At 66.4% G+C, this 25,165-nt stretch overlaps 5 protein-coding genes across 5 annotated transcripts; 3 read left to right on the forward strand and 2 right to left on the reverse strand.

Annotated features, from left to right (window-relative positions):
* Positions 1-5: 5 nt before the first annotated feature.
* Positions 6-5,095, forward strand: MAT2A (methionine adenosyltransferase 2A). Its single transcript, XM_054000533.1, has 9 exons — positions 6-206; positions 1,629-1,706; positions 1,785-1,907; positions 1,986-2,098; positions 2,173-2,316; positions 2,397-2,615; positions 2,953-3,135; positions 3,214-3,347; positions 3,688-5,095. Exons 1-9 carry the CDS (start codon positions 116-118, stop codon positions 3,788-3,790), a joined length of 1,188 nt encoding a protein of 395 aa, XP_053856508.1. The 5' UTR covers positions 6-115; the 3' UTR covers positions 3,791-5,095.
* GGCX (gamma-glutamyl carboxylase) lies at positions 4,517-11,794 on the reverse strand. Its single transcript, XM_054000508.1, has 15 exons — positions 11,712-11,794; positions 11,031-11,189; positions 10,458-10,623; positions 9,847-9,925; positions 9,673-9,779; positions 9,019-9,182; positions 8,480-8,739; positions 8,121-8,252; positions 7,516-7,667; positions 7,063-7,232; positions 6,684-6,814; positions 6,471-6,618; positions 5,823-6,012; positions 5,569-5,748; positions 4,517-5,060 (listed from the first exon to the last, which is right to left on the reverse strand). The coding sequence occupies exons 2-14, from the start codon at positions 11,179-11,181 to the stop codon at positions 5,592-5,594; spliced, it is 2,007 nt and encodes a 668-aa protein (XP_053856483.1). The 5' UTR covers positions 11,182-11,189; positions 11,712-11,794; the 3' UTR covers positions 4,517-5,060; positions 5,569-5,591.
* VAMP8 (vesicle associated membrane protein 8) lies at positions 11,502-14,417 on the forward strand (the record flags this gene model as incomplete). Its single annotated transcript, XM_054000477.1, has 3 exons — positions 11,502-12,365; positions 13,240-13,428; positions 14,210-14,417. Coding segments are annotated over 3 exons (1,197 nt in total), but the record flags the coding sequence as incomplete, so codon positions are not given.
* Positions 14,418-18,037: 3,620 nt separating this feature from the next.
* On the reverse strand, positions 18,038-19,718 carry C28H2orf68 (chromosome 28 C2orf68 homolog). Its single transcript, XM_054000542.1, has 4 exons — positions 19,505-19,718; positions 19,274-19,392; positions 18,773-18,912; positions 18,038-18,281 (listed from the first exon to the last, which is right to left on the reverse strand). Exons 1-4 carry the CDS (start codon positions 19,612-19,614, stop codon positions 18,159-18,161), a joined length of 492 nt encoding a protein of 163 aa, XP_053856517.1. The 5' UTR covers positions 19,615-19,718; the 3' UTR covers positions 18,038-18,158.
* A 102-nt stretch (positions 19,719-19,820) lies between these two features.
* Positions 19,821-25,094, forward strand: USP39 (ubiquitin specific peptidase 39). The gene is made up of 12 exons (XM_054000509.1): positions 19,821-20,154; positions 20,413-20,482; positions 20,570-20,664; positions 21,082-21,218; positions 21,426-21,578; positions 22,143-22,368; positions 22,669-22,746; positions 22,820-22,887; positions 23,640-23,971; positions 24,421-24,556; positions 24,637-24,723; positions 24,835-25,094. Exons 1-12 carry the CDS (start codon positions 19,821-19,823, stop codon positions 24,880-24,882), a joined length of 1,764 nt encoding a protein of 587 aa, XP_053856484.1. The 3' UTR covers positions 24,883-25,094.
* Positions 25,095-25,165: the final 71 nt, after the last annotated feature.

Below are 25,165 nucleotides of genomic sequence, written 5' to 3' on the forward strand. Positions count from 1 at the left end.
AACTAGAGGCGGCGCGGTAGGGGCCGCGTTTAGTCCATTGCTGTCGAGGTCGGGTTTTGCTGCTCCTGTGCTTTCCCGCTTTCCCCTTCCGCCTGTCGCCGCCCATCGCGCCGCCATGAACGGGCAACTGAACGGTTTCCACGAGGTGTTCATCGAGGAGGGCACCTTCCTCTTCACCTCCGAATCCGTGGGCGAGGGGCACCCAGGTGCGGGCCGAGCGGGGCTGGGCGGGGCGGCGATCGCGCAGGCGCGGCCGGGGGCGGGGGGGTGGGGGGGGGTAGAGGAGGAGGAGGATGGTGAAGATGAAGATGAAGGAAGTGAGGATGAGGATGGAGGGAATGAGAGTGGGCCGGGGGCGTTTTGGGGGGAGAGGGAGGGGGGCGGGCGGTGACGCGACCGGGCGCGCGCGCAGCGTGAGGCGGGCGCGCGCTCGCCGCATTGCGGGACCGGCGCGCACGTGCTGTCCGCGTGGGGCGGGACACGGGGGTGACGGTGGGGCGGGGGCGGGGGGGCCGGTACCGCCGTGACTCAGCTGTGACTCAGCCGCTCCCGGTGCCCCCGCACCCTACGGGACCCCGCACCGGGCTCCGTCCCCGCCTGGATGCCGGGGGTAAGGCGGGCCCGGTGACCCCCACACACACATCCCCCCTGGAGGATCAGAGTGTCGCCTTCAGCCCAGCCCACCCCACGTCCCCCGACGGTGTCGCCCGGCCGGTGATGGAGTCCCGTGGGTCTCCCCAGATGTGCCCTCTCGCCGCAGCTGGGCGGTGGTTGGAGCCCCCCAAGCTCGGTGCCAGCCGGTGCCGGTTTCTCCCGGTCTTTGTCCTCGCCGGGCTGGGGCACATGACCGTTAATCTGTGGGGGCGGCTGCCAACGCCCAGCGCCCGCTGCCTGGGCACACCCAGTACCCCTGAATCCTCTCAGCTCCAGCACCCACTTTAAGGGTACACTCAGCACTTCCCGAGTTCCCATCAGCTCCGGATCCCATCGGGCCCCACAGCACCCCAGAGCTCTGCTCCTTCTGGCTCGAACACCCACAACCCGATGGCACAACCTGTGCCTGCTCTGGGGCTCTCCCCACGCTGCCTGAGAGAGGAGGCTGCGGCGTCCATTTCTTCACTCTTTCCCACCAAAAAGCATCCGGGGGATCCTTCTTCCCTCCCCCCAGCTGGGCACTGCCTTGTCCTTGCCCAGAACCTGCCCAGAAGGTCGCTGCCAAGGACACCTGCAGTCCCGGGAACACTTGGCGTGGCCCTTGGGACACCCCCACCCACACGAAACACCCCGGGAGCCAGGAGGGAGCTGGGTGTCTGGTGGGGCACGGCTGGAGCAGCTTTGGCCAGAGGCATAGCTGCTGGGAGCTAGCGTGCTGCGGATTTGGGAAGCTGACACGTGGGTCTGATCCCCTCAGTGGTGCCACAGGGCTCAGCCTTAGTTGGAGCTGGAGCTTAACTGGGACATGCCTGGAATTCCAGACTGGGGACGAGGCAAGGGCTGTGTGCACCCTAGGGGGCTCCTGGATTGTGGGGCTCCGATCCCTGTGCTGGAGGCTCCGGAAGGAAGGGCTGTGCCGTGTTGGGCTGTCCCACGCCACCGTGACGCCTCCTGCTCTGTGTTCACGTCCCCAGATAAAATCTGTGACCAGATCAGCGATGCTGTCCTGGATGCCCACCTCAAGCAGGACCCTGATGCCAAGGTGGCCTGTGGTGAGTAAGGGCACCAGGGGACAGCCGGCAGGTGACGTGGAGGTGACACCGTACTGACGTCACCCCTTGTCCCTGCAGAGACGGTCGCCAAAACCGGGATGATCCTGCTGGCGGGGGAGATCACCTCCCGGGCCAATGTGGACTACCAGAAGGTGGTCCGGGACACCATCCGGCACATCGGCTACGACGACTCCTCCAAAGGTGTGTCCCAGGCTGCCACCACCTCAGCGACAGCACAGGGTGGCACCGGGCTCACCAGAGCCCCCTTTGTCCCCCCAGGTTTTGACTACAAGACGTGCAACGTGTTGGTGGCTCTGGAGCAGCAGTCCCCGGACATCGCCCAGGGAGTGCACCTGGACCGCAGCGAGGAGGACATTGGCGCCGGCGACCAGGTGAGCTCCGGAGCCGTGGGGCTGCCGTGGCGTAACCGAGGGCTGGGCGTGACCCCCTTGTCCCTGTGCCACAGGGGCTGATGTTCGGCTACGCCACGGACGAGACGGAGGAATGCATGCCCCTCACCATCGTCCTGGCGCACAAGCTCAACGCCAAGCTGGCTGAGCTGCGCCGCAACGGAGCCCTGCCCTGGCTGCGCCCCGACTCCAAGACGCAGGTGAGGTACCGGGGGGGGGTCCGCAGAAGCCTCGCAGCCCCGTGCTCCCCGCCTGGCCTCTGACTGGCGTCCCCCGGCAGGTGACAGTGCAGTACATGCAGGACCGCGGGGCGGTGATCCCGATCCGGGTGCACACCATCGTGATCTCGGTGCAGCACGACGAGGACGTGTGTCTGGACGAGATGCGTGATGCACTCAAGGAGAAGGTCATCAAGGCCGTAGTGCCCCCCAAGTACCTGGATGATGACACCATCTACCACCTGCAGCCCAGCGGCCGCTTCGTCATTGGCGGGCCCCAGGTGCAGCCCGGGGGGCACTGTGGGGGCAGCGTGGTGGTGGCAGCGGTGGCACTGTGGTGGTGACAGTTGTGATGGCAATGAGGGCACAGTGATGGCAGCAGTGATGAGGTGCTGAGAGCTGGTGACAATGTGGTGACAGTGCTGATGTGGTGATGGTGACACTTAGGGTGGCACAGTGGTGGCAGTTAGAATGGTTCGATGGCGGTGAGACTGGCACAGAGGTGGCAGAGTCAGTGTGGTAACGATAACGCGACAGTGGTCACAGCACGGTGATGGCTCGGTGACAATGACACTGGTGACAACGCAGACAGGGTTGTGACGCTGCTGTCCCCAACAGGGTGACGCAGGGCTGACAGGCCGCAAGATCATCGTGGACACCTACGGGGGCTGGGGCGCGCACGGGGGTGGCGCCTTCTCAGGCAAGGACTACACCAAGGTGGATCGCTCGGCCGCCTACGCTGCGCGCTGGGTGGCCAAGTCCCTGGTGAAGGCTGGGCTGTGCCGCAGGGTGCTGGTCCAGGTGGGTGCTGCTCTGGGTCCAGGTGGGTGCTGGGCTCCTGGGGGTCCGGCCTCACCGCAGCCCCACCTCCCCCTGCAGGTGTCGTACGCCATTGGGGTCTCGCACCCCTTGTCCATCTCCATCTTCCACTATGGCACCTCCCAGAAGAGCGAGCGTGAGCTGTTGGAGATTGTCAAGAAGAACTTCGACCTGCGCCCCGGGGTCATCGTCAGGTAACGGGCGTGGGGGGCTGTGCCGGGGGGCGGGGCGGGCGGGGGTCCCTCCTGGAGCAGCCCGGGGACCACCTCCGCCTGGACCCGGCGCGGAGCTGCTCGGCCGGACAGAGAAGGCGCGCTCGGGGTAAGTATCCGCCGGAGCCGAGCGCTTGGAGCTTCCCCGGGTCCCGTGGGAGCGGCCCAGTGCTCCGGGGGCACGGCCAGGGAAGCTCCAACCGCCCCGCGGGATGGGGAGGGGGAGGAGGCGCTGCTGCGGAACCCCCGGCCAGGCAGGGAAGGAAGGGGCGAAGGCAGGAGCTCGGGGCCGCCTCACTGAGTCGGGAATTGTGTATTCCAGGGATCTGGATCTGAAGAAGCCCCTCTATCAGAGGACCGCAGCCTATGGCCACTTTGGTAGGGACAGTTTCCCTTGGGAAGTGCCCAAAAAACTAAAATACTGAGGAAAAAAGAGCATTGTTAGGGCTTTTCCTCCCACTCCCGCGGGCGTAGGTTACAGAGAAGCCCGTGGGCTCTGGGGGAAAGAGCTCCCGGCCCCCCCAGGCTCCCCAGCCCTGCCATTGTCTCTCACCATCGTTTTGGTTGTGTGGGGACCACGTGCCTCTCCTGGAGCCCCTCCTCGTGTCCCCCCAATTCCCTCTGGATTGTTTTTAACAAATCTCTCTTTACTCTGAGCTGTGAGATGGGGAAAAAGGCCCAAGTGCCCTCTCTCACCCTTCCCCATGCCCCCACACTCCCACTGTGGCAAGGGCCACCCCATTTTGGGTCCCAGCAGTCCTGCTGTGGGGGGGATGCCCCATTTTATCACTCCCCATTCCCCTTTTTCCCCAAATTCCACTACATCAGGGGGACCCCCCATTTTGGCTCCCGCTGTCCCCCCCATCCTGCTGCAGGTGGTGGACACACAAACCCCTTGTTCTGGCTCCCTGTGTGTCCCCCCCACAGTCCCCATTCCACTGGGAGGATACTCATTTTGGCTCCCCCCGTCCCACTGGTGGGGAAGACACTTCCCATTCCACCTCCCCACCCCCCTGGGACCTCACTGGTGCTGGGTTTGGTTCTTAACCCTCATTTTTAACCTCTTTTTGTTCCAAAAATGCACATTATGGGGGGGACACGCTAAAACCGACCCCCAAACCCCCCTGAGGGTTCGGTACCAGAGGAAAACATTTTACTTTTTTTTTTTTTTTTTTTTTTTTTTTTTTTTTTTTTTTTTTTGGGGTTTTAATCCAAAAGCTGAAGCAACTCCCCAACTGCACAACCCCTCCATCCCCCCAACTTTGTCCAGATTTTGGGGGGAAAGGGGGGGCATTTGGCGCTTGATACTTGAAGGTTTAGTGTATTTATTGTGCGCCGAGGCGGGGGCGTGAGTACAGAGAAGTCCCCGCACTCAGCCGGCAGCTCCTGATCCCTGAAAGCCCCCCCTTCCCCTCCCCCCGCCCTCCCCCCGCCCCCCAGCAGTCTGGGGTGAAACGGGGGGGGGATTGGGTTTGTTGGAGCGCCGGGGGTGCCCGGGCGTGGCGCTGGTGGCCGGTGTGGTACAGAGAAGCCGGCTTGTTTACTGCCCGCCCAGGCTCCGGCCCCCAGAGTGCCTTGGGGGGGGGCAGGGGGGGCTTTCTCCTGCCCTTGAGAATTTTTTTTTTTTTTCTCTTGGTTTTACTATTTTCGGGAGGTTTCGTCCGAATGTTTTGATCCACTGAATCCAAAAATGAACTCGAAAAGAATCTCAATAAAAGCGATGGGTTAGACCGGAGCCACCTCGAGTGTGTGGGGAAACAGGTGTAGGGGGCAGCTGAAGGATTTTGGAAACTGAGGCACCGGGGAGATGGAGAAATTGGGGTACAGGGAGAAGTGGGATATGGGGGAATAGATGGGGAGAAAGTGTGTGTGGGGGGGAAACTGAGGCTCAGGGTCCTGGGATGGGGGAAATAGGGGTGGGGGAAGTGGAGTAGAGGGCAGGAATGAGCACTGGGGCAATGGGTTTGGGGAAATACTGAGGAATACGGAAATGAGCTTGGAGGAAAGTGGGGTGTGAGGGGAAACAGGCACAGGGGGAACTAGGGAGACGGGATGGATGAACCAGGAAGGGAATGTGTCTGGGAAGCTGCGGGATGGAGGGAAAGGGGTACAGCGGGTGGGGAACGCACAGGGCACAGGGGCTGCTTACAGGGAGAATCTGGGGCACGGGGGAAACTGAGGCACGGGAGGATTTCTGGCTTACAAAATTCCATTTATTTGGGGTGTTCAGAGCTCGGGGTCCCTCTGGGCCCCCCCGTTGGTCTCGGGCCGAGCCTCCTCCTCCTCCCCGCGCCAGCTGGCGAAGGCCACCTCCTGTGCCAGGCGCTCCGGGGCTGGGCGGCCCAGCGCCAGGTTCCGCAGCGCGATCAGCGTCATTAGGGTACTGCGGGGACAGCGATGGGCACCAGGGGCACAGGGACAGGGGGACAAGGGGACGGGGGGGGCGGTGGCACTGACCTGCGGCGGAAGAGGAAGAACTTCCTGCGGAGGAAGCGCCGCAGGCGCTGGGCTAGGCTGGACTCGCGCTCACGGCGCTGCTGGCGCTGCTCCCGCCGCAGGAACAGCGACACCAGTGGGTCTAGCGGGGTCCCCGCGGGCAGGGGCTCCCCAAGGAGGGGACGTAGCTCGGGGGGCAGTGGGGACTGTTCTGGCGGGGCACAGAAGTGAGGGGGGTTGTAGGGTGCCTGTAGTCCCCCCCAGCTCAGCAGTAGGGATTCTGGGGGTCCCCATGAGCCCCCCCAGTCTGGTGATGGAACTGGGGATGTTGCCATGATCCCCACCCGAGTGACAGGGACTGGCTGTCCCTGTCATTCTCCCGTGCTATTGCTCACCAGAGAATGAGGTGACTGGAATTTGGGGACCCTGCTGTCCTCCCACAGCGACTGCCCCCCCAGTGACAGCGACTGGGGTCTTCCATGACGCCCTCAGCCCACTGCTCACCAGGAGCTGAGCTGACGGAGCTTTTGGGGTCCCCCAGGGCATGAGGTGATGGGGATTTTGGGGTCCCAGGAAGCAAGGCGTCAAGGATTTTGGGATTCCCAGGTGTGAGGTGTCAGGGGTGCCCAGGGCCGAGGCGCTGGGTATTTGGGGGTCCCCCCGTCTCACCGGTGCCATTGCGCACGCGCTCCCGCAGCTCCTGCAGCCGTGTCAGGTTCCGCTCCAGCTCCAGCGCCGTGGTGTTCACGTACAGGTACATGTAGCACGAGGGCTCAGGGGACACCGTGTGCACCTTGTGGTACTGCCCCGCCGGCAGCTGGGGGAACAGGCCGTCAGCACCCCCAGGCACCCCCAATCCCCTGGGGTCCCCCTGAGCCTCACCTGCATCCCGTCGCCCTCCTGCAGGGAGCGGTTCTGCTGCTGCTCCACCAGCTCCACCAGCACCTGCCCTCGCAGCACCCGCAGGCTCGTGTTGCCCAGGTCCTCGCTCACAAAGTTCTCCAGGTGCAGGCCTGAAACACAGCTGGTTCTGAACCCCCGGGACCCCCCTGTGCCTCATCCCTCCCAGCGCTCAGGCACCCCCCGTGTCCTCTACCCTCCCACTGCCCACAGGGACCCCCCTGTACCCCAAAGCCCCCCTCAACCTCAGGATCCCCCACGCCCCGTACCCAGCCCCTGAACCCCTGGGAGCCTGTGTTCCCTGTACCCCCACTGACCCCTCCATGCCCTGTGACCCCTGTACCCTGCCCCAGGAGCGCACCAGGGAAGTCTGCGATGAACACGGTGTCCATGTGTCCGTCCAGCTGCGCCTCCAGCTCCTGCAGCCGCTGGCGCCACGGCGACAGATCCACGAGCAGTGGGAGCAGCCACGGCGTGGGGGTCCACGGGGACCACGGGGCACGGACCAGGTCCACGCGGGGGTCCACAAGTCTGAGGGGACAAGGTGTCAGGAGCCTGCAGCGCCCCCAAATCCCGCGCGTGTCCCCAGACCCCTCCTGGAAGTGACACGGGGCACCGTAAGAGCACGCGGGGTCCACCCCAGGTCCAGCTGTGGGGATGAGCCACTGGCACCCCCGCGTGTCCCTGTGTCCCCCAAACCCCGCGTCCTCCCTAACCTCAGCTGAAAGTAGCAGCTGCAGCACCCACAGCTGCCACAGACCCACCCGCGGGTCCCCCACGGCCCCATCCCCATGTCCCCTGTCCCTGGTGTCACCTCTGCTGGAAGCGCTCATTGATGGACACCCAGACGTCAAAGTAGATCTGGGGCTGGCTGACGTTGTAGCGCGGCAGCAGCCGGCTCAGGCAGGCCGAGTACTGCTTCAGCATGTCGGCATGGTCCCGCCAGCGGCGGCTCTGCGTGAACGCCTGCGGGGAGCCGGGGTGAGCCGTGGGGCAGCGCCGCGGGGAAACTGAGGCACAGGGAAACTGAGCCACGGGGCAGTGCCACAGGGAAACCAAGGCACAGGGAAACTGAGCCATGGGGCAGCGCCGCAGGGAAACTGATGCACGGGGCAGCACTGCGGGGAGACTGAGGGACAGGGACACTGAGGCACGGGGCAGCGCTGCAGGGAAACTGAGGCACGGGGACAGTGGTGTGGGGAAACTGAGGCAGGGAGGGACAGGGGAACGAGGGATGGGGGAAACTGAGGCAATGAGGAATAGGAAAAAACGAGGCACAGGGGTTGTTCCACGAGTGATGGGGAAACGTGGGGAGAAACGGAAGCACGGGGGGAAAATGAGGGATGAAGGAAAATGAGGCCCATTGGGGATGTCCCCGTATTTGGGAGTGGGGGGGGGGTGGGGGGTGGGGTCACTCACCCCTGGTTTCAGGTAGCCCACCTCCCCGGTGAGCCCGTCCCTGTAAGTGATCTTGACATGCTGGTGGAAGCGGGAGTGGACCATCATGTCCCAGGAGTAGCCGTAGAGCCCGTTGGTCCAGTTGTTGTAGCCCTGAGGGGACACGGGGGGGTCACAGAGCACAGGGGAGCACAAGGAGGCGACAGGGACCCCCATACCTACCACCATTCCCCTTTTGCCACCCTAAATGCCCCCCCATCCTCCAAATTGCCCCCTATGTGCCCCTGAATGCCCTCCACATTCCCCAGTCCCTTCTCACTCTCCTCAGACCCACCCCCTTGTCCCCAAACTGTGTCCCCAGTCCCTTCCCCAGTGCCCACCTGGGTGATGAAGTGGGAGTAGGGCAGGAAGAGCTGCTCCAGCACGTAGAGGATGGTGAAGGCTGCAGCCAAGTGCTGGCGAGGCCGAAGGCCCCCCCGGGCCCTCCGGCCCCCGTAATGGCAGTCGGGGCTGGGCTGGGGGGGCTTTGTGCTGGGGAGCCAGCCCTGCAGCCAGGGGGGGCAGTGGGCCAGGAGCTCCCGTGGCCACTCAGGCCGGCAGAAGAGCCCATTGGTGGCCAGCATGGTGTAGGAGAACATGCCTGGGGGGAGAACACTTAGGGACCCCCACTGCACCTGGGGGTGGGGGGTGCTCCTGTCCGGGACTGGGGGGTCCCTGCACAGGGCCAGGGTGTTTTGGGGTGTCTGGGCAGCCCTGTTCAGGATTGGGGGGGGGGGGTTGGGGGCTGTGGAGGGGGGAGGTCGTGCTGGTTGGGGGTGTTTGGGGGTACCCAGGGGTCCCATGTCCAGGTTGGGGCTGCTCTGGGGGTGCCCTGGGCACACTGGGGGGGGGGGTCTGGGGGTGCCATGTGTCCCCTCACCGATGCTGAAGAGCTGGGAGTTCATGCAGTGGAAGTAGGTGACGAAGACGAGGGCGAGGGGCCGCGTGGCGTCGAAGAAGAGCAGAAAGCCGGCGGAGAGGTCGAGCACCAGCCCCCCGCCATGCACCACCAGCCGGCTGGTCAGCTCCTCCGACAGCACCAGCCTGGCCACGGAGCCTTCCTCGGCATCAGCCACGCCCCAGCACCATCCTCAGCCTCACCCTGCCCCTCCTCAGCCCCCTCCCATCACCTCCCTCACCTTCCTCCTCCTGTCTGTCACATTCCTCATCCTTGACTCAAACCCATCCCCCTGTACCCCTCCTCATCTCATCCCCAGCCTGTCAGCCCCCCTCCCTTCCCCATCATCATCAAACCTCCTTAAGCTCATCCTTGAACCCCATAACCCTCCCCATCCCATCCCATCCCATCCCATCCCATCCCATCCCATCCCATCCCATCCCATCCCATCCCATCGCCCATCCCAACCCCACCTCCATCCTCATCCCCTCCCCATCACCCCCTCCCCATCCTCACCTTGGACCCCTCCATTCTGCTGCACCCTCGTCAACCCCCTTCATCCTCCTCACCCTCACCCCATCCCCAGCACTCCACTGTCCCCCTCCTCACCCCTGCCCTGCCCTGCCCTGCCCTGACCTGAACGGTGCAAAGAGCCAGTGCCGGGCGAGGGTCCCCATGGAGAAGCCCCCGACCCAGTCGGCGTCCAGCTTCTTCAGCCCCGCGATGAAGTACACGATGAACACCTGGGGGGCAGGGGCAGGGTCAGGGGGTCCCGGGGGTCCCGGGGGGTCCCAGGGCAGTGTCACCCACCTGGGCACGCAGCAGGGTGTAGTTCCACAGTGGCACGTGGGCGTTGCGCTTCTGGGGCCGGAAGAGCCCGTCCACAGACCTGTGGGGACATGGGGGGACAAGGCCACTGTCACCCACTGCCAGAGTCGTGGGGACACACTGGGGACAGAGAGCCTAGGGTGGCACCAGCACCTGTCCCACCAGGTGGGTACACAGTGCCACAGGGATGTCCCCTGGGGACATGCCCCCAGGGCCCGTGCCACCTGCGGGGGACACTATTGCCTATGCCACCCCAGGGGCCCCCCATGCCACAGGGGTCCCCAGGACCTGTGCCACCCCCTAGAGACACCAGAGCCACAGGGGATGCCAGGGCTTGTGCCACTCCAAGGGACCCAATGCCATGGGGGTCTCAAGGACCTGTGCCACCCCCGAGCACCTAGGGCCATGGGGACCTTGGGGTCTGGGCTATCCCACTGGGACCCTGGTGCCACAAGGGACCCCACAACCTCTGCCACCCCATAGGAACCCCAGCCCCATGTCACCACCCTGCTGCCTTGCAGATCCCCAGTGCCCCCCATGTCCCCAGAGGCTCCCGGTGCTCTGGGGGTCCATGCAGCCCCCCAGGTGCCCACCCGTAGCGGTCAGCGCCCAGCAGTGCCAGCTGGAAGCCCAGCAGCCCGTAGAGGTAGGAGTGGTTGTTCCAGGAGGTTTTGTCCAGCAGCAGCAGGTACCAGTAGGGGCACAGGAAGGCCACGCAGCTCAGCCGGTAGCAGCACCCCAGCATGATGCCCAGCGCTCCTGCGGGCACAGGACCCCCAGCATGTCCCCTGTCCCCTCCTGGTGCCTGTCTCCCCAGCCTCCCTCAGCTCCCCTGCCAGTCCCAGTGCCCATCCCAGTGCCCATTCCCACCCCAGTGCCAGCCCCTGCCATGGTTCCTGCCCACATCCCACCCCTGTTCCTGCCCCAGTGCCACCTCCATTCCTGCCCCAGTGCCACCCCTGCCTGCCCCAGTGCAATCCCCATTCCTGCCCACATCCCACCCGCATTCCTGCCCAGTGCCAGCCCCTGCCGTGGTTCCTGCCCACATCCCATCCCCGTTCCTGCCCCAGTGCCACCCTGTTCCTGCCCGCATCCCACCCCCACTCCTGCCCACATCCCACCCCCGTTCCTGCCCCAGTGCCCCCCGTTCCCCCTGTTGCCCCTACCCAGGAACATGATGGTGTAGAGCAGGTACATCCAGTCCAGGGGCAGCGGCGCCAGGAAGGGCAGCAGAGGGAAGCGGCACACCTCCAGCCCGTCCAGGTAGCGCTGGTCCAGGTGGCCCAGGCCCCGCTCCTGCGGCACGTCCAGGGCCATCAGCAGCCCTGGGGGGTGAGGCAGGGTCCGTCGGTCAGTGGCCGTCAGTCCGGGCGGGCGCTGATCCCTCCGCCCGCCCCGGCCATCGCCCGACCTTTGCTCCGGTGCTGACGTGTCACGGCCGGACACCGCCGGCCCCCTCGGAGGGGGGGACCCCCGGATCTCAGCCCCTCTCCCCGAACCTCTGAGCCCCCCCAAAGCCCCCGAACCCCCGGATTCCCTGAGCCCCCGCAGGCCCAGCCGCCCTGTGCCCCCCGAGTCCCCACGGAGCCCTCCGGAGCTCCCCCATCCCTCCCGAGCCCTCCCAGCCCCCCGGTCTCCCCGAGCCCCTGCTCGCTCTGTCCCCGGGTGCTCCCCCGGTGTTCCCCGGGTGTTCCCCCGGTGTCCCCCCGTGCGTGGTCTCCCTGGCCCGGTGCCCCTCAGAGCCCCTTGGTCCCCGCAGCCCCCGGTCTCCCGGTGCCCCCGAAGCACCCCCGGCCCTCCCGGTCCCTCCCAGCCCCGGTTCCCCACGGTTCCCCGTCCCCGCCGACCGAAGGCAGCGCGGAAAGCTCCGAGCGCGGCGGGGTCCTGCGGCCGGTGCAGCAGCCGGACGAAGCGGTGCCATCGCGTCAGGTCGCGTAGCTCGAACCCCAGCAGCCGCCGCGCCAGCCCGGGGCCGGTACCGGAGGACTTGGGGGACTCGGTGGGGCTCGGCGGAGGCTCCGCCGCCTCCCCCCGCTCCGGCCGCCTCCGCCGCGCCGGGCCTGCCGGGGGTCACAGGTCAGGGGTCACAGGTCGGGGGTCCCCGGGGGTCCCCCGCCCCGCCCGCCACGCTCCGCACCCGCCGCCGCCGCCATCGCCGCGGCCCCGCCCCGCCACCGCCCGCCGCACGTGACGGCAGCGGCAGCCAATCAGCGGCGAGGAGAGGCGGGACAAGGAGGCCACACCCCATTAAGCCCCGCCCCTTCACGCATCAGACTCCGTCCCCGGGACCCCGAACCGGGACTCCCGGCCCCGCCCCAAACCCCCCGGCCCCGCCCCCTGGCTCTTCAGGACCCCGACCCCGCCCTAACCCCGCCCTGACCCCGCCGCGCCCCGGGCCCGCCCCCCGCCCGGCGCTGCCGCCGTTCCCGGAAGCCCCGGGCAGGCGGGGCGGGACCGGGGTCGCCGCGGGAGCGGAGCCGAGCGGGGCCGGACGGACCATGGTGGGGCCAGGGCACCGGGGGCACCGGGGGTTGGGTACGGGGGACACCGGAGGGGGGTACGGGGGCACCGGATGGGGTGCGGGCGGCACCGGAGCGGGGTACGGGGGCCCCCGTGATGTGTGGGGGCTTCGGGGTGTGCGTGGCGGAGCAGCCGGGGTGATCCCGGGTGTCTGTGGGGTGCAAGGGGGCGCCCATAAGGGGTGAGGGGCGCCCCTAGGGTGCTCAGGGGGTCTCTTTGGGGTTTCTGGGGTACACGTGGGGTGCCGAGGGCTGCACGCGGGGTGCGGGGGGCTCCGCGCTGTGCCTGCAGGGTGCTTGGGGACAAACGTGCCTGGAGGTCACTAGGGTGCTCAGAAGGTGCCTGTGGGGTGCCAGAGCTGTTGGGGTGTCTGGGGCACCTGTAGGGGCTCGAGGAGGTGCCCGGGATGCCCGTGGAGTGCCTGGGGGGGACTCAAGGCACTTATGGGATACTTCAGAGCGTGTATGGGGTATCCAGGGAGCGTGTGGGGTGTCTGAGATCCGTATGGGGTGTCTGAGATCCATATGGGGGGTCACGGGGGTGCCTGTAGGGTGCTTGGAGAGGTGCCCGGGGTGCACAGAGGGTGCTTGGGGTGGGCGTGGGGTGCCTCGTGGGTGCTGTGGGGCACCTTTGGGGTACCTGTAGGGTCTACGTGGGGTATGGGGAGCGCTTGGGGGATGTATATGGGGATGCTGGGGTGCCCATGGGCGGCTTGGCGGGTTCCTTTGGGGTGCCTGGGGTGTTTGTAGGGTGGTGGGGCGCTGGGGGTGCCCCAAGGCATCCGTGGGGGGGACTATAGGGTGGGGTGTTTATGGGGTGCCAGGGGTGCCCCCTGAACCCTGCCCTATGCCACAGGCGGGAATCCCGGGGGGGTCCCCGGCGGACGTGGCGGCAGACGGCACGGGGGGCGAGGGGCGCGTGCGGGCACTGCAGCGGGAGGTGCAGGGCGTCACCACCATCATGACCCAGAACGTGGAGCGGATCCTGGCGCGAGGAGAGAACCTGGAGCAGCTGCACAGCAAGAGCCAGGACCTGGAGGCCACGGTGAGGGGGCATTGGGGGCATGAGAGGGGGGCACGGGGTGCCGACATCGGGCACGGGGTTACCAGGCTGGGCATAGAGCCACCAGGCTGGGCATGGGGTACCCACATCAGGCATGAGGTCACCAGGGTGGGCACGGGGCCACTAGGGTGGGCTTGGGGTCACCAGGATGGGCAAGGGGTCACCAGGGTGGGCATGGGGTCACCAGGGTGGGCACAGGGTACCCGCATTGGGCACGAGGTCACCAGGGTGGGCACACAGCTCCCTGAGGTGACCCAAGGTCCCTAAGGTGGCACGGTGTCTCTGAGGTGGTCCCAAAACCCCCAAGATGGTGCAGGGCTCCTGAGGTGGCACTGGGTCCCCAGGTCAAGGGACACAAGATCCCCAAGGGAGAACGGGGTCCCCAAGGGGACTGCAGGGTGCCCAGTGGGATGGCATGGAACCCTGGGGTGGCAGGGGGTATCCCTAGGATGTCTGTGGGGTCCCCGGGGTTGCAGTGGGTGTCCCCAGAGTGGCAGCAGAGGGTCCCCAGGGTGGGCAGGATTGTCCCCAGGGTGGCAGGGCTGTCCTGAGGACCTCAGCCAATGTCCCTGGGGTGGCAGTTGGGGTGCCCAAGTGATGGAGGTGTGCCCAGGGGCTGAGGGATTTAGGTTCTCCAGGGTGACATGGGCGTCCCTGGGGTGGCAGCTGGGGTCCCCGGGGTGTGAGGGCTGTCCCTGGGGTGGCAGCTGGGGTCCCCGGGGTGTCAGGGGTGTCCCCACATCCCTGAGCGCTGTCCCTGCAGTCAGAGCACTTCCGCACAACGTCCCAGAAGATGGCCCGGCGCTACTGGTGGAAGAACGTGAAGCTGCTCGTCATCCTTGGCCTCGTGGGCGTCATCGTCCTCATCCTCATCATCCTCCTGGCCACCGGCACCATCCCCACCTAGAGCCACTGTCCCCACGGGGACACGGCCACCCCAGGGCCCAAATACAGATGGGGGGGAGAGCCAGCGGGACTTGTGTGTGTGTGTGAGGTGGGGGACACAGGGGGACATGGGGGGACACATGGGGACATGGGGGGACACATGGGGACATGGGGGGACACGGGGACATGCTGAGGGACACATGGGGACATGGTGAGATGGGTATGGGGACGTGGGGGGAGACAGGCATGGGGACACAGGAATATGCGTGGGGACACGGGGGGACAGGGTGGGAAGAGGCCCCAGGGATGTGGGGACACTCACGTGGGGTCATGAGGGGGACACGTGTGGGGACACAGGCATGAGGGGACGTGTGAGGGGGGGTGGGTGCTGTGCCAGGGTGCCGGGGGCCGTGCCAGGCACCGAGAGACAAAGGACACTGTAGTGGCACTGCCACCCTCGGAGGCTGGGAGGGGGGGAGAAGGGGAGGGCGGGGATGGGGACATGGGGGTCCCCCCGGACACGGGGTCCTGGTGTGGCCCCATCTCTGCAGGGACCTGGGGATATGTGCGGGGGTGTGTCGGGGCTGTCCCGGGGACAGGGCAGTGCCAAGGACACGTGGCCGGGGGTCCTGGGGACATGGGGGGGCTGGGGGGCTGCAGGGACAGGGAGCTCTCTGGGGACACGGGGACACGGGGCCCGGCAGCTGGGGAGGCTTGAATGGGGGGTCCTGGCGAGCCCCGTCCCGGGGTGCGGGCCGGGGTGTCCCGGGATCGTGGCCACTCGAGGGTGACTGGGGGCGGGCCCGGTCCCTCCCGGCGGGGGCGGCCGCTGGAGCCCGAGGCGGGACGGGTACAGGAACGGGCGCACCGGTACCGGCACCGACCCCGACCCCGGCCTGCGGTACCGGGACTATGGTGAGTCCCGGCCCCCGCCGCCTCCGCTTTCGCTTTCGCTTTGCGAGGGGCACAGCGGGCTCGGAGCCACGGGAGCCGCCGGGCTCGGGATCCCCCGGTGCCGGCGCCGGTGCCGGTGCCGGGCCGCCTCCCGGGCTCTCCCTGCCGAAGGGAGGAACGCGGCCCCCGGGGGTGGTGGGAGGTGGCCCGCGCGGGACTTTCCGTGTCCCTGTATCCCTGAGTGTCCCTGCGTGTCCCGGCCCCGCGTATCGTGCGTGTCCCCCGCGGTCCCGGTGTCCCCGTGCGTGCTCTGGCCTCGCAGTGCTCATGTCCCCCCCCGTCGCCATCCTCAGGTGGCCCCGTGCCCACGTCCCCATGGTTTCCTGTCCCCGTGGTCCGTGTGTGCCCGTCTCGCAGTGCCATTGTCCCTGCGGTGCCCGTGTCCCCATGGTCAGGCTTTGTCCCCAGGGTGGTCCCCGGTGTCCCCATAGTCCCCTGGTCCCCGCAGGGCCCGTCCCCGTGGTTCTTGTGTCCCCACGCTCCCCCTTCCTCACGGTGCCCATGTCCCCGGTGTCGCTGCCTGTCCCTGTGGCATCGCCGTGTCCCTGTGTCCCCTTCGCTGCAGCGCCCACATCCCCGGTGTTCCCTCAGCATCCCCCCGTGTCCCCACGGTGTCCTCACATTGTCCCCCGTGTCCCCAGGCGGGGCTGGCGCGGTGCCAGCGCGAGGCCGAGGAGGTGGCGGAGCTGATGCGACAGAACATGGCGAGTGCGCTGGAGCGGGAGGGACACCTGGAGCAGCTGCAGAGCCGGGCCCAGGACCTGCGACAGGCGGTGGGACCGCGGGGACAGGCCGGGACACTGCGGGGTGGCACTGAGGGGACACCTGGAGCAGCGGCAGAGCAGGGCCAGGGCTTGGGGACACACATGGCCCGGGGGTGGGGTGTGGCACTGTGGGGACACACGGCCCGAGGGTGAGGTGTGGCACTATAGGGACACTCGGGCCAGGGGTGAGGTGTGGCACTATAGGGACACACGGCCTGGGGAGGAGGAGCGGGCCTTTATGGGGACATGTAAATCTGGGGACACGGAGCCCAGGGGACACCGCAGAGGCACAAAGGCCCAGGGAGGATCTGATCTAGGAACACACGGCCTGGGGGGACAATACAGGGACATTGAGCCCTACGAGATACACACAGAGCCTTGGGGGACACCATGGCGACACCCAGGGCTTGGGGACACACAGGGGCTGGGGACACTGCAGGGACACCCAGGGCTTGGGAACACATAGGGGCTGGGGGACACTGTGGGGACACACAGGGCTGGGAACAATGCAGGGACATCCAGGGTTTGGGGATACACAGGGCTGGGGACACTGAGGGAACACCCAGCCTGGGAAGGAGAGACTCCGGGGCCCTGGAAGGGCTGGGTGTGTCTGTCTGTCCCCATAGGGCCCCCCAGCCCTTTGTGGGACTGTCCCCCATCCCCTGCACGTCCCCACAGAGCGAAGCCTTCACCCGCACCACACAGATGGTGACGCGGCGCCAGCGCAGGAGACACCGGCGGTGGCACCTGGTGGCCCTCGGCCTCGGCCTCCTCCTCCTCTTCATCCTGGGGCTGGCACTGGCGCTGGCCCTGGCACGGTCATCCCCTGGCACTGTCACCAGCACTGTCCCCACCCCACAGTGGGGGACCAAGCACCCGCCCAGCACTGCAGGGACCCCATGAGGACAGAGCCTGAGGGACCATAACAAATAACTAACTAAATAAATAACCCACCACAAACACCAGGACTTCTTGGGGAGACCCCACAATAACAACAACGAACCAGCGGGGTGATCCTTGGGGCGACCCTACAATGAATAAACGCCAAGATCTGCTCTGAAGAGACCCTACAATAAAAACTCTGCAAGACCCACTCAAGGGGAACACTACAACAAGCAGCAGGAGCTCTTTGGGAAGACCCTACAATCCCAAACCAGGAGAATGAACTTCGGGGAGACCCTATAATAAATCAATAAATACCAGGATCTGTTTTGGGGTGACCCTACAAAAACTAAGAACCCAGAATCTGATACGGAGATACCCCACAATAACAAACCAGCAGGATGAACTCTTGAGGAGACCCTACAATAAATAAACACCAGGATATGTTTTGGGGAGACCCTACAACAAATAAATACTAAGAGCTCTTTGGGAAGACCCTACAAAACCAGAGCTGTGGTATCAGCTTGCGGGAGATCCTCCAGTCCCAAACCAACGGGATGATTTCCAGGAAGCTCTCACAATAACAAACGTGCCAGATCCTCCAGGGAGACCCTACAATTAATAAACACCAGAATCTGCTTGGGGTCGACCCTACAATAACTCCTCTGTGCCTCGCTGCTGGGAGACCCTACAAAAACAGAGCAGTGGGTGGTCTTCAGGGTCACCCTACAGCAACAAAAGAATCCCCACAAGCAGCCCCACAACCCACCCTGGGGAGACCCTACAACAACAGCTCAGGGGACCCACGCTGGGCACACCTGGCTTTGGCCACAGATGCCACCAACCTGGGCCGGGGGCAGGAGGGGGACGCAGAGGGGACCCTGGGGACACAATGGCACCTGAGGAGGGGACACTCAGGGCTGGGGACACACAGGGAGGGGACATGGTGGCACCTGGGAGGGACTGGCAGCCAATATCACTGCACGGGGCCACCCTGCCTGGGCTGCTGAAGAGGACAAGTGACACTCGGGGACTCAGGAGCTGCGTCACTTCCCCCTCCCCCCGACCCCGTGCCTCAGTTTCCCCGAGCAGTGAAAGACACCAGAGCCTCGCAGCACCTTTATTGACACCGGGGTGGGGACGGCAGCGGTCCCCGCGGTGGCACTGGTCCCCGCGGTGGCACCAATCCCATGGGGGGGTGGCAGTGTCCGGGGGGCTGTGGCAGTGTCACCCGGTGCCCCGGCGCTTGCTGAGCTCATCCTGCACGCGCTGGCAGAGGGCCCTGCGCAGGGGGGGCTCCAGCGGGCTCCGGGCGCACACCCGGCGGGTCACCTCCTCGGCGCTGTCCCCCTGTGGCACCCGCAGCACCTGCTGCACCCCCCGGGGTACCCCCACTGTCCCCAGCGACCCTCCCGGGCACCCCCACTGTGCCACGAACCTACCCACAGCACCCCCACTGCCCCAGGACACCCCCATTGCCCCATGGACCCCTCAGGGGTACCCCCACTGTCCCCGGGGACCCCCCCCCGCTGCCCCACGGTACCCACCCATGGCATCCCCACTGACACACGGACACCCCAGGGCACCTCCACTCTCCTCGGGACCCCCCCCCCCCCCCCCGGCACCCCCACTGTCCCCAGGGACCCTCCCGGGGAGCCCCCACTGTGCCACTAACCTACCCACGGCACCCCCACTACCCCAGGGCACCCCCCCACGATGTCCCGCGGGACCCCCACCCGCAGCACCCCATGGAAGTGGAGACCTGCGGCACCCCCCGTGCTACGGCAGCGCCCCCCCGTTCCCGCGGGCACCCCCCGTTCCCCCGTTGCCTCGGGCCGCACCTGGTGCACGATCACGGCCGTCACCCGCCCGTCGTCCCCCTCGTACTCGAGGCAGAAGAGGCGCGGCCCGCGGACCGGCTCCGGGGGGGCCCCGCGGCTCTCGGTGGGCGGCCCCGCGCTGGCATCGCCCCCGGGCCCGCCTGCGGCACCCGCACCTCAGCGGGGCAACCGGAGCCACCGCGGCCAGCGCCCCGGGTGTCCCCACGCGGATGTCCCCCCAGGCCCCGGGTGTCCCCCACCCCCGTGTCCACCCAGTCCCTGGGTGTCCCCAGTCCCCGGCTGTCCCCAGCCCCGTGTCCCCCTCCCCACTCTCGGTCCCCCGTGTCCCCCCCATCCCCCTCCACCCCTGGGTGTCCCCATCCCCACACTCGGTTCCCCGTGTCCCCCCCCACCCCCGGTGTCCCCGGGGCTGTCTCCCCTTCCCCACCCATCCCCCGGGCTCCCCCCATCCCCGCTCCCTCAGGAGCCCGGCCCTCCCGCCCCGGTGCCCCCGGCGCTCACCGCCGCCCCGGTGGGGCCGGTACACCTGCTGGTCGGGCCGCCGGGGCCGCGCCGGGCCCGGGGTCAGCCGCGTCCGCGCTCGGCCCCGCGCCTGCCGCACCGCGCGGTCGTACGCGTCCCTGGGCACCGGCGGGACAGCGCGGTTACCGGGTGAGAGGGGGACCCAGGAGCGCCGGGGCCGAACCGGCCCGGGGACGATCGTCCCGAGGGGAGCCGGGCCGGTGCCGGTACCTGGCGAGCTGGTTGCGGCGGATGTGCCGCACGAAGCCGTGGCTCATGTCCAGCCGTCCCCCCGGCCGGCAGCGCCAGCCCGGGGCAGCCGCCGTCGCCGCCGCCTCCATGCCGGTACCGGCGGCCGGGATCGGTACCGGGACGCGGCGCCTTTAAGAGCCCCGCGGGCCCGGCGCGCGCGCTGGCAGGGGGCGCCGCAGCGCGCAGGCGCGGTAGCGCCCCTTCCCCGCAGCGGCGGCCGCGCATGCGCAGGGCAAGGCAGACGGTTTGACCTCCGGCCCGCGCCGCGCATGCGCACAGCGCCCGCGCCGCCGCCATGTCGAGCCGCGGGAGGCGGGACCGCGACCCCCGGGAGCCCCGGGAGCTCCGCGGGGCCTCCGCCGCCGGCCCCGCCCGCGGCTCCTCCCGCAGCCGCCGCGACGCCGACGGCGAGCGGCAGCGGGGCAGGCGAGACGCGGAGCGGGAGCGCACGCGGCGGGAGGCGGCGGAGGCGCTGCCGGTGGATCTCGCACGCGTCAAGCGGGAACCGGGCACCGGCAGCGGCAGCGGCGTCTGGGGGGGCTCCGGCAGCGCCGGCCCCGCCGCGCCCGTGCGGGTGAAGCGGGAGCGGGAGCCCGATGGAGACTCCGACCCTGAGCCCGAGCCCGCCGGTGGGGACCGGGAGGAGCGGATGGGACCGAAGGGCTGAGGGGACGCGGGGGCGTGAGGGGACACGGGGGTGTCTGGAGGGGTTCTGGGACCGGAGGGGTCACCAGGACTGGTCCTGGGGTGCTGAGCTCAGCTCCGGGCAGGGTTTGGAGGCAGCTGGGGCTCAGCCCCGGGAGGTGTCACGGAGGGGGAGCTGGGGAGGTCATCCTCGTGCTTTCGGGGTCCCTGTGCGCCCCTTTTCACACCCTCCCACCCCCTAGTGCGCTACGGGCGCTTCGACCCCGAGGACCAGCGTAGCCGGCACTGCCCCTACCTGGACACCATCAACAAGTGGGTGACGGGGCTGTTTGGGGGTGCTCCTGCCCCTGGGGGTCCCCGCAGCTGTCCCCCAGCCCCGTGACACCGCTCTGCCCCCAGGAGTGTTCTGGACTTCGACTTTGAGAAGCTCTGCTCCATCTCCCTGTCCCACATCAACGTCTACGCCTGCCTCGTCTGTGGGAAGTACTTCCAGGGTGAGACCCCCCCCCCCACCAGGGCTGCTGGGGCATGGGGACAGCCAGGGGACAGCCAGGAGTGATGGGGGACACCCCAGTGCTGCTCTGAGGGACAGTTGGGGATAGGGGTGGTGGTGAGGGGGACACCCAGGGAGTGGGGTGGGGCACAAGGGGTCTGGGATGTTGCTGGGGACACCCAGGGCTGTGGGGACAGCCAGGGTCAGGGAACAGCCAGGGACAGGCTGCTGTCAAGGGGTACAGAGAGGATGCCTGGGGAGGGACACCATGGGGACAGCCAGGGTGGCTGCTGGGGGGGGCTCAGGGACCCTCCAACGGGCACAGCCCCCCCCGTATGTGCCCGGGGGATCCTTTCTGTGCCCCCTGCCTCCAGCATGGTGCTCGGTGCCATCCCCGGTGCCCATGTCCCCCCGACAGGCCGCGGGCTGAAGTCGCACGCCTACATCCACAGCGTGCAGCTGAGCCACCACGTGTTCCTCAACCTGCACACGCTCAAGTTCTACTGCCTGCCTGACAACTACGAGATCATTGACTCCTCCCTCGAGGACATCACGGTGCGGGGGCATCTGGGGATCCCCAGGGCTGGGGCTGAGCTGGGACCTCCCCCAGATCCAAGGGGTTCAGGTTGGGACCTCCCCCAGATCTGAGGGGTTCAGGTTGAGATCTGTCCCAGCTCTGACGTGTTTGGGTTGGGATCTGTCCCAGCTCTTGATGGGTTCGGGTTGGGGTCCCCCATCTCTGAGGGCTCTCTCTCCCCACAGTACGTGCTCAAGCCCACCTTCACAGCCCAGCACATCGCCCACCTGGACAAACAGGCCAAGCTGTCCCGGGCCTACGATGGCACCACGTACCTGCCTGGCATCGTGGGGCTCAACAACATCAAGGCCAACGACTACGCCAACGCTGTGCTCCAGGTAACACCTGGGTTAGGGCTTCCTTTTGGGGTGAACCCCCCCCAGAACATCACTGTGGGTCTGACAGGGAGAAGTCAGCCTTGTCTTCCGTGGGCTGTACACTGTGAGGGTGTGCAGGCTTCATTCTGGGCTGAAACCCTCCCAAAATCCTGCTCTGGGGGTCTGAGGGATGAGTTCCAGCTTTTTTCCCATAGCATGTCCATATGGGGGATGCTATTGTCATTTTGGCCTGAATCCCCTCTGAAATCCTCCTAAAACCCCATGCTGGGGGTCCTGAGGGTAGATCCCACCTTCTCTTCTACAGGTGTTACACGTGGGGGGGCAGCTGGCCTTTTAGGGTGAAAACCCCCCCATAAGCCTCCACAAACCTCTCTGTGGGGTGATCATCCTCACCTCTGCATCCTTTCCAGGCTTCCCCACCCATGGGGGCATGCGGAGATTCCCCACCCATGGCAGGGATTCTTGGGATTCCCCACCCATGGCAGTGCAGGGTCTGCCCCAAAGCCCCCCCAGATCCCCTCCCGTGGGGGTCCCGGGGCTGAATCCCCCCTGCTCCGTCCCCAGGCCCTGTCCAATGTGCCTCCCCTGAGGAATTACTTCCTGGAGGAGGAGAACTACCGGCGCATCCAGCGCCCACCCGGGGACATCATGTTCCTGCTGGTGCAGCGCTTCGGGGAGCTCATGAGGAAGCTCTGGAACCCCCGGAACTTCAAGGCACATGTGTCACCCCACGAGATGCTGCAGGCCGTGGTGCTCTGCAGCAAGAAAAACTTCCAGATCACCAAGCAGGGTGGGGTTTAGGGGGACAGGGCTGGGGGGGCAAAGCTGGGTTTGAGGGGAAGAGCTGGGCCTGGGGGCTCTGGATTCAGAGGTGCAGGGCTGGGTTGCGGAGGCAGCACTGGGTTTGGGGGCTCTGGATTCAGGGGTGCAGGGCTGGTGCTCAGGGTGCAGGGCTGGGTTGGGGTCTCTGGATTTGGGGGTGCGGGGCTGGGTCTGGGGGCTCTGGATTCGGGGTGCAGGGTTGGGTCTGGGGGCTCTGGATTCGGGGGCACAGCGGGATCCAGGCTCAGCTCCAGCTCTGCTGTTGCAGGGGATGGGGTGGAGTTCCTGTCCTGGTTCCTGAACGCGCTGCACACGGCGCTGGGCGGCACCAAGAGGAAGAAGAAGAGTGAGTGGGGGGAGGTTCTGGGGGGGGCCTTGGGGGCCGCTGTCCCCCTGCTGAGCCCCCCTTGTCCCCCCAGCCATCGTCACCGACGTGTTCCAGGGCTCCATGCGCATCTTCACCAAGAAGCTGCCACACCCTGACCTGGTGGGACTGGAGGGAATGGGGACTGTTGGAGTGCAGTGTGGGGTGCCAGTGTCCAATGGGATCTGGGGGGGGAGTTGGGGTACAGTGGGAATGGCAGGGTCAGGAAAAGGGGTGTCAGGGTCAGGTGGGGGTGATGGGGTCTGGTGGGGGGTGGTTTGGGAGAGGTGGGGTTGTGACAGGGAGTTTGGGTCAAATGAGGAGTGTGATGGGGTCAGATGAGGGAAGGGGGGTGTTGGGGTTTGGTGAGGGGGTCTTTGGGTACAACAGAAGGGTGTTAGGGTCCAGTGGGGGTGACAAGGTCAAATGTGTGGTGGGGGTGATGGATCCAGCAGGGTGTGATGGATCCAGTGGGGTATGATGGATCCAATGGGGTGTGATGGATCCAGTGGGGGATGATGGATCCAGTGCAGGGTGTTGGGTCCAGTGGGGGGGTGTTGGGTCCAGTGGGGGGTGTTGGGTCCAGTGGGGGATGATGGATCCATTGGAGGGTGTTGGGTCTGGTTGGGGTGTGATGGATCCAGTGGGGGTGATGGATGCAGCAGGGTGTAATGGATCCAGTGGGGGTGATGGATCCAGTGCGGGATGTTGGGTCCAATGGGGGGTGTTTGGTCCATTGGCGGGTGTTGGGTCTGGTTGTGGTGTGATGGATCCAATGGAGGGTGTTTGGTCCAGTGGGGGCTGTTGGTCTGGTTGGGGTGTGATGCATCCAACGGGGCTGACATGCCCCACGGGGTGTCCCGGGGTGCCCCCAGCCTGCCGAGGAGAAGGCGCAGCTGCTGCAGAACAGCGAGTACCAGGAGCGCATGGTGGAGTCCACGTTCCTGTACCTGACCCTGGACCTGCCCACGGCGCCGCTCTACAAGGACGAGAAGGAGCAGCTCATCATCCCCCAGGTGCCCCTGTTCAGCATCCTGGCCAAGTTCAACGGCAGCACCGAGAAAGAGTACAAGACCTACAAGGAGAACTTCCTGAAGCGGTTCCAGCTGACACGCCTGCCCCCCTACCTCATCTTCTGCATCAAGCGCTTCACCAAGAACAACTTCTTCGTGGAGAAGAACCCCACCATCGTCAACTTCCCCATCACGTGAGCCGTGGGGAGGGGGCTGGGGGTCTTGTGGACAGGGTTAAAAGTGACTGAGAGGAGACTGGGGGTATCTGAGGGGGGTTGAAGGCATCTGGAGGGGGTTGTAAATGTCTGTGACGCACTGGAAACATCTAGAGGGGCTTTGGAAGCACCTGGGCCAGGGGAGTAGAAGTGCCAGGGATTTGAAGGTGTCTAGGGTGGTATGTGGGTGTCTTGGGGGGCCTTGTAGGCATCCAGGTGGGCTTTGAGTGGTTTTTAGGCATCAAAAAAGGGTTTGAAGGCAGCTGGGGGGCGTTCCTGGGCACCTGGGGGTGTCAGGGAGTTTGTAACATCTGGGGAGGGGTGTGGATATCTGAGGGGGTGTTGTGGGCAGCTGGGGGGGATTGTAGCAGTCCAGGAGGGCCTTGGAAGCCCCATGGAGGTGTCTGAGGGTGCTGTGGGGTCCCCAGGAACGTGGACCTGCGGGAATACCTGTCAGAGGAGGTGCAGGCCGTGCACTCCCACACCACCTACGACCTCATCGCCAACATCGTACACGACGGGAAACCCTCGGAGGGCTCCTACCGCATCCATGTCCTGCACCATGTGAGTGTCCCCTCCCCGAGGGGCTTGGGGGGCCATGGGGACCTTCCTGAGTCACCCTGACCCCTCCTGGGTCCTGGCAGGGCACAGGGAAGTGGTACGAGCTGCAGGACCTGCAGGTGACTGACATCCTGCCCCAGATGATCACCCTGTCCGAGGCCTACATCCAGGTGAGGGGGACAGGGGGTACCCCCAGAACGTCCCATGGACACCCCCTGAATGTACGCTGACACCCTCGAACATCTCCTGTGCCCCCCCAACCCGCTCCTGCTCTCCTGCAGATCTGGAAGCGACGTGAGGAGGATGAGACGAACCAACAAGGCGCCTGAGACCCTTGGGGACACCCAGAAACCCCCTTGGGGACACCCCAGCTCCCCCTCGGGGGTATCCCCAGCCCCCTAGGAGACCCCTTTAGGAGCACCCCAAGCTCCCCTATGGACACCCAGAGACTCACAGGGACACCCATAGCCCACCTGGGGACACCCCCAATCCCCCCTGGAGGTGTGTGTGCCCCAGTAAATGCCACCCACTATTTTTGTAACTCATTTTCACCTCTTCTCTTCTTTGGGTTTGGGGGGGGGGGGGGGGGGGGGGGGTTGTGGGTTCTGCTGC

This window comes from Vidua macroura, chromosome 28 (assembly GCF_024509145.1).
Source record: "Vidua macroura isolate BioBank_ID:100142 chromosome 28, ASM2450914v1, whole genome shotgun sequence".
NCBI classification, from domain to species: domain Eukaryota; kingdom Metazoa; phylum Chordata; class Aves; order Passeriformes; family Viduidae; genus Vidua; species Vidua macroura.

Coding starts and splice junctions, on each gene's coding strand:
- MAT2A (XM_054000533.1), top strand. CDS start 116: ATGAACGGGCAACTGAACGGTTTCCACGAGGTGTTCATCGAGGAGGGC. Junction 1,707..1,784: donor TGATGCCAAGGTGGCCTGTG/GTGAGTAAGGGC, acceptor TTGTCCCTGCAG/AGACGGTCGCCAAAACCGGG. Junction 3,136..3,213: donor GCCGCAGGGTGCTGGTCCAG/GTGGGTGCTGCT, acceptor CTCCCCCTGCAG/GTGTCGTACGCCATTGGGGT.
- GGCX (XM_054000508.1), bottom strand. CDS start 11,181: ATGGCCCTGGACGTGCCGCAGGAGCGGGGCCTGGGCCACCTGGACCAG. Junction 10,624..11,030: donor CTACACCATCATGTTCCTGG/GTAGGGGCAACA, acceptor CTGTGCCCGCAG/GAGCGCTGGGCATCATGCTG. Junction 9,926..10,457: donor CTGGGCGCTGACCGCTACGG/GTGGGCACCTGG, acceptor ATGTCCCCACAG/GTCTGTGGACGGGCTCTTCC.
- C28H2orf68 (XM_054000542.1), bottom strand. CDS start 19,614: ATGGAGGCGGCGGCGACGGCGGCTGCCCCGGGCTGGCGCTGCCGGCCG. Junction 19,393..19,504: donor CGCCGCAACCAGCTCGCCAG/GTACCGGCACCG, acceptor GCCGGTGCCCAG/GGACGCGTACGACCGCGCGG. Junction 18,913..19,273: donor CCGGCCCCACCGGGGCGGCG/GTGAGCGCCGGG, acceptor CGGGTGCCGCAG/GCGGGCCCGGGGGCGATGCC.
- USP39 (XM_054000509.1), top strand. CDS start 19,821: ATGTCGAGCCGCGGGAGGCGGGACCGCGACCCCCGGGAGCCCCGGGAG. Junction 20,155..20,412: donor CCCTGAGCCCGAGCCCGCCG/GTGGGGACCGGG, acceptor CCCACCCCCTAG/TGCGCTACGGGCGCTTCGAC. Junction 24,724..24,834: donor TGTCCGAGGCCTACATCCAG/GTGAGGGGGACA, acceptor GCTCTCCTGCAG/ATCTGGAAGCGACGTGAGGA.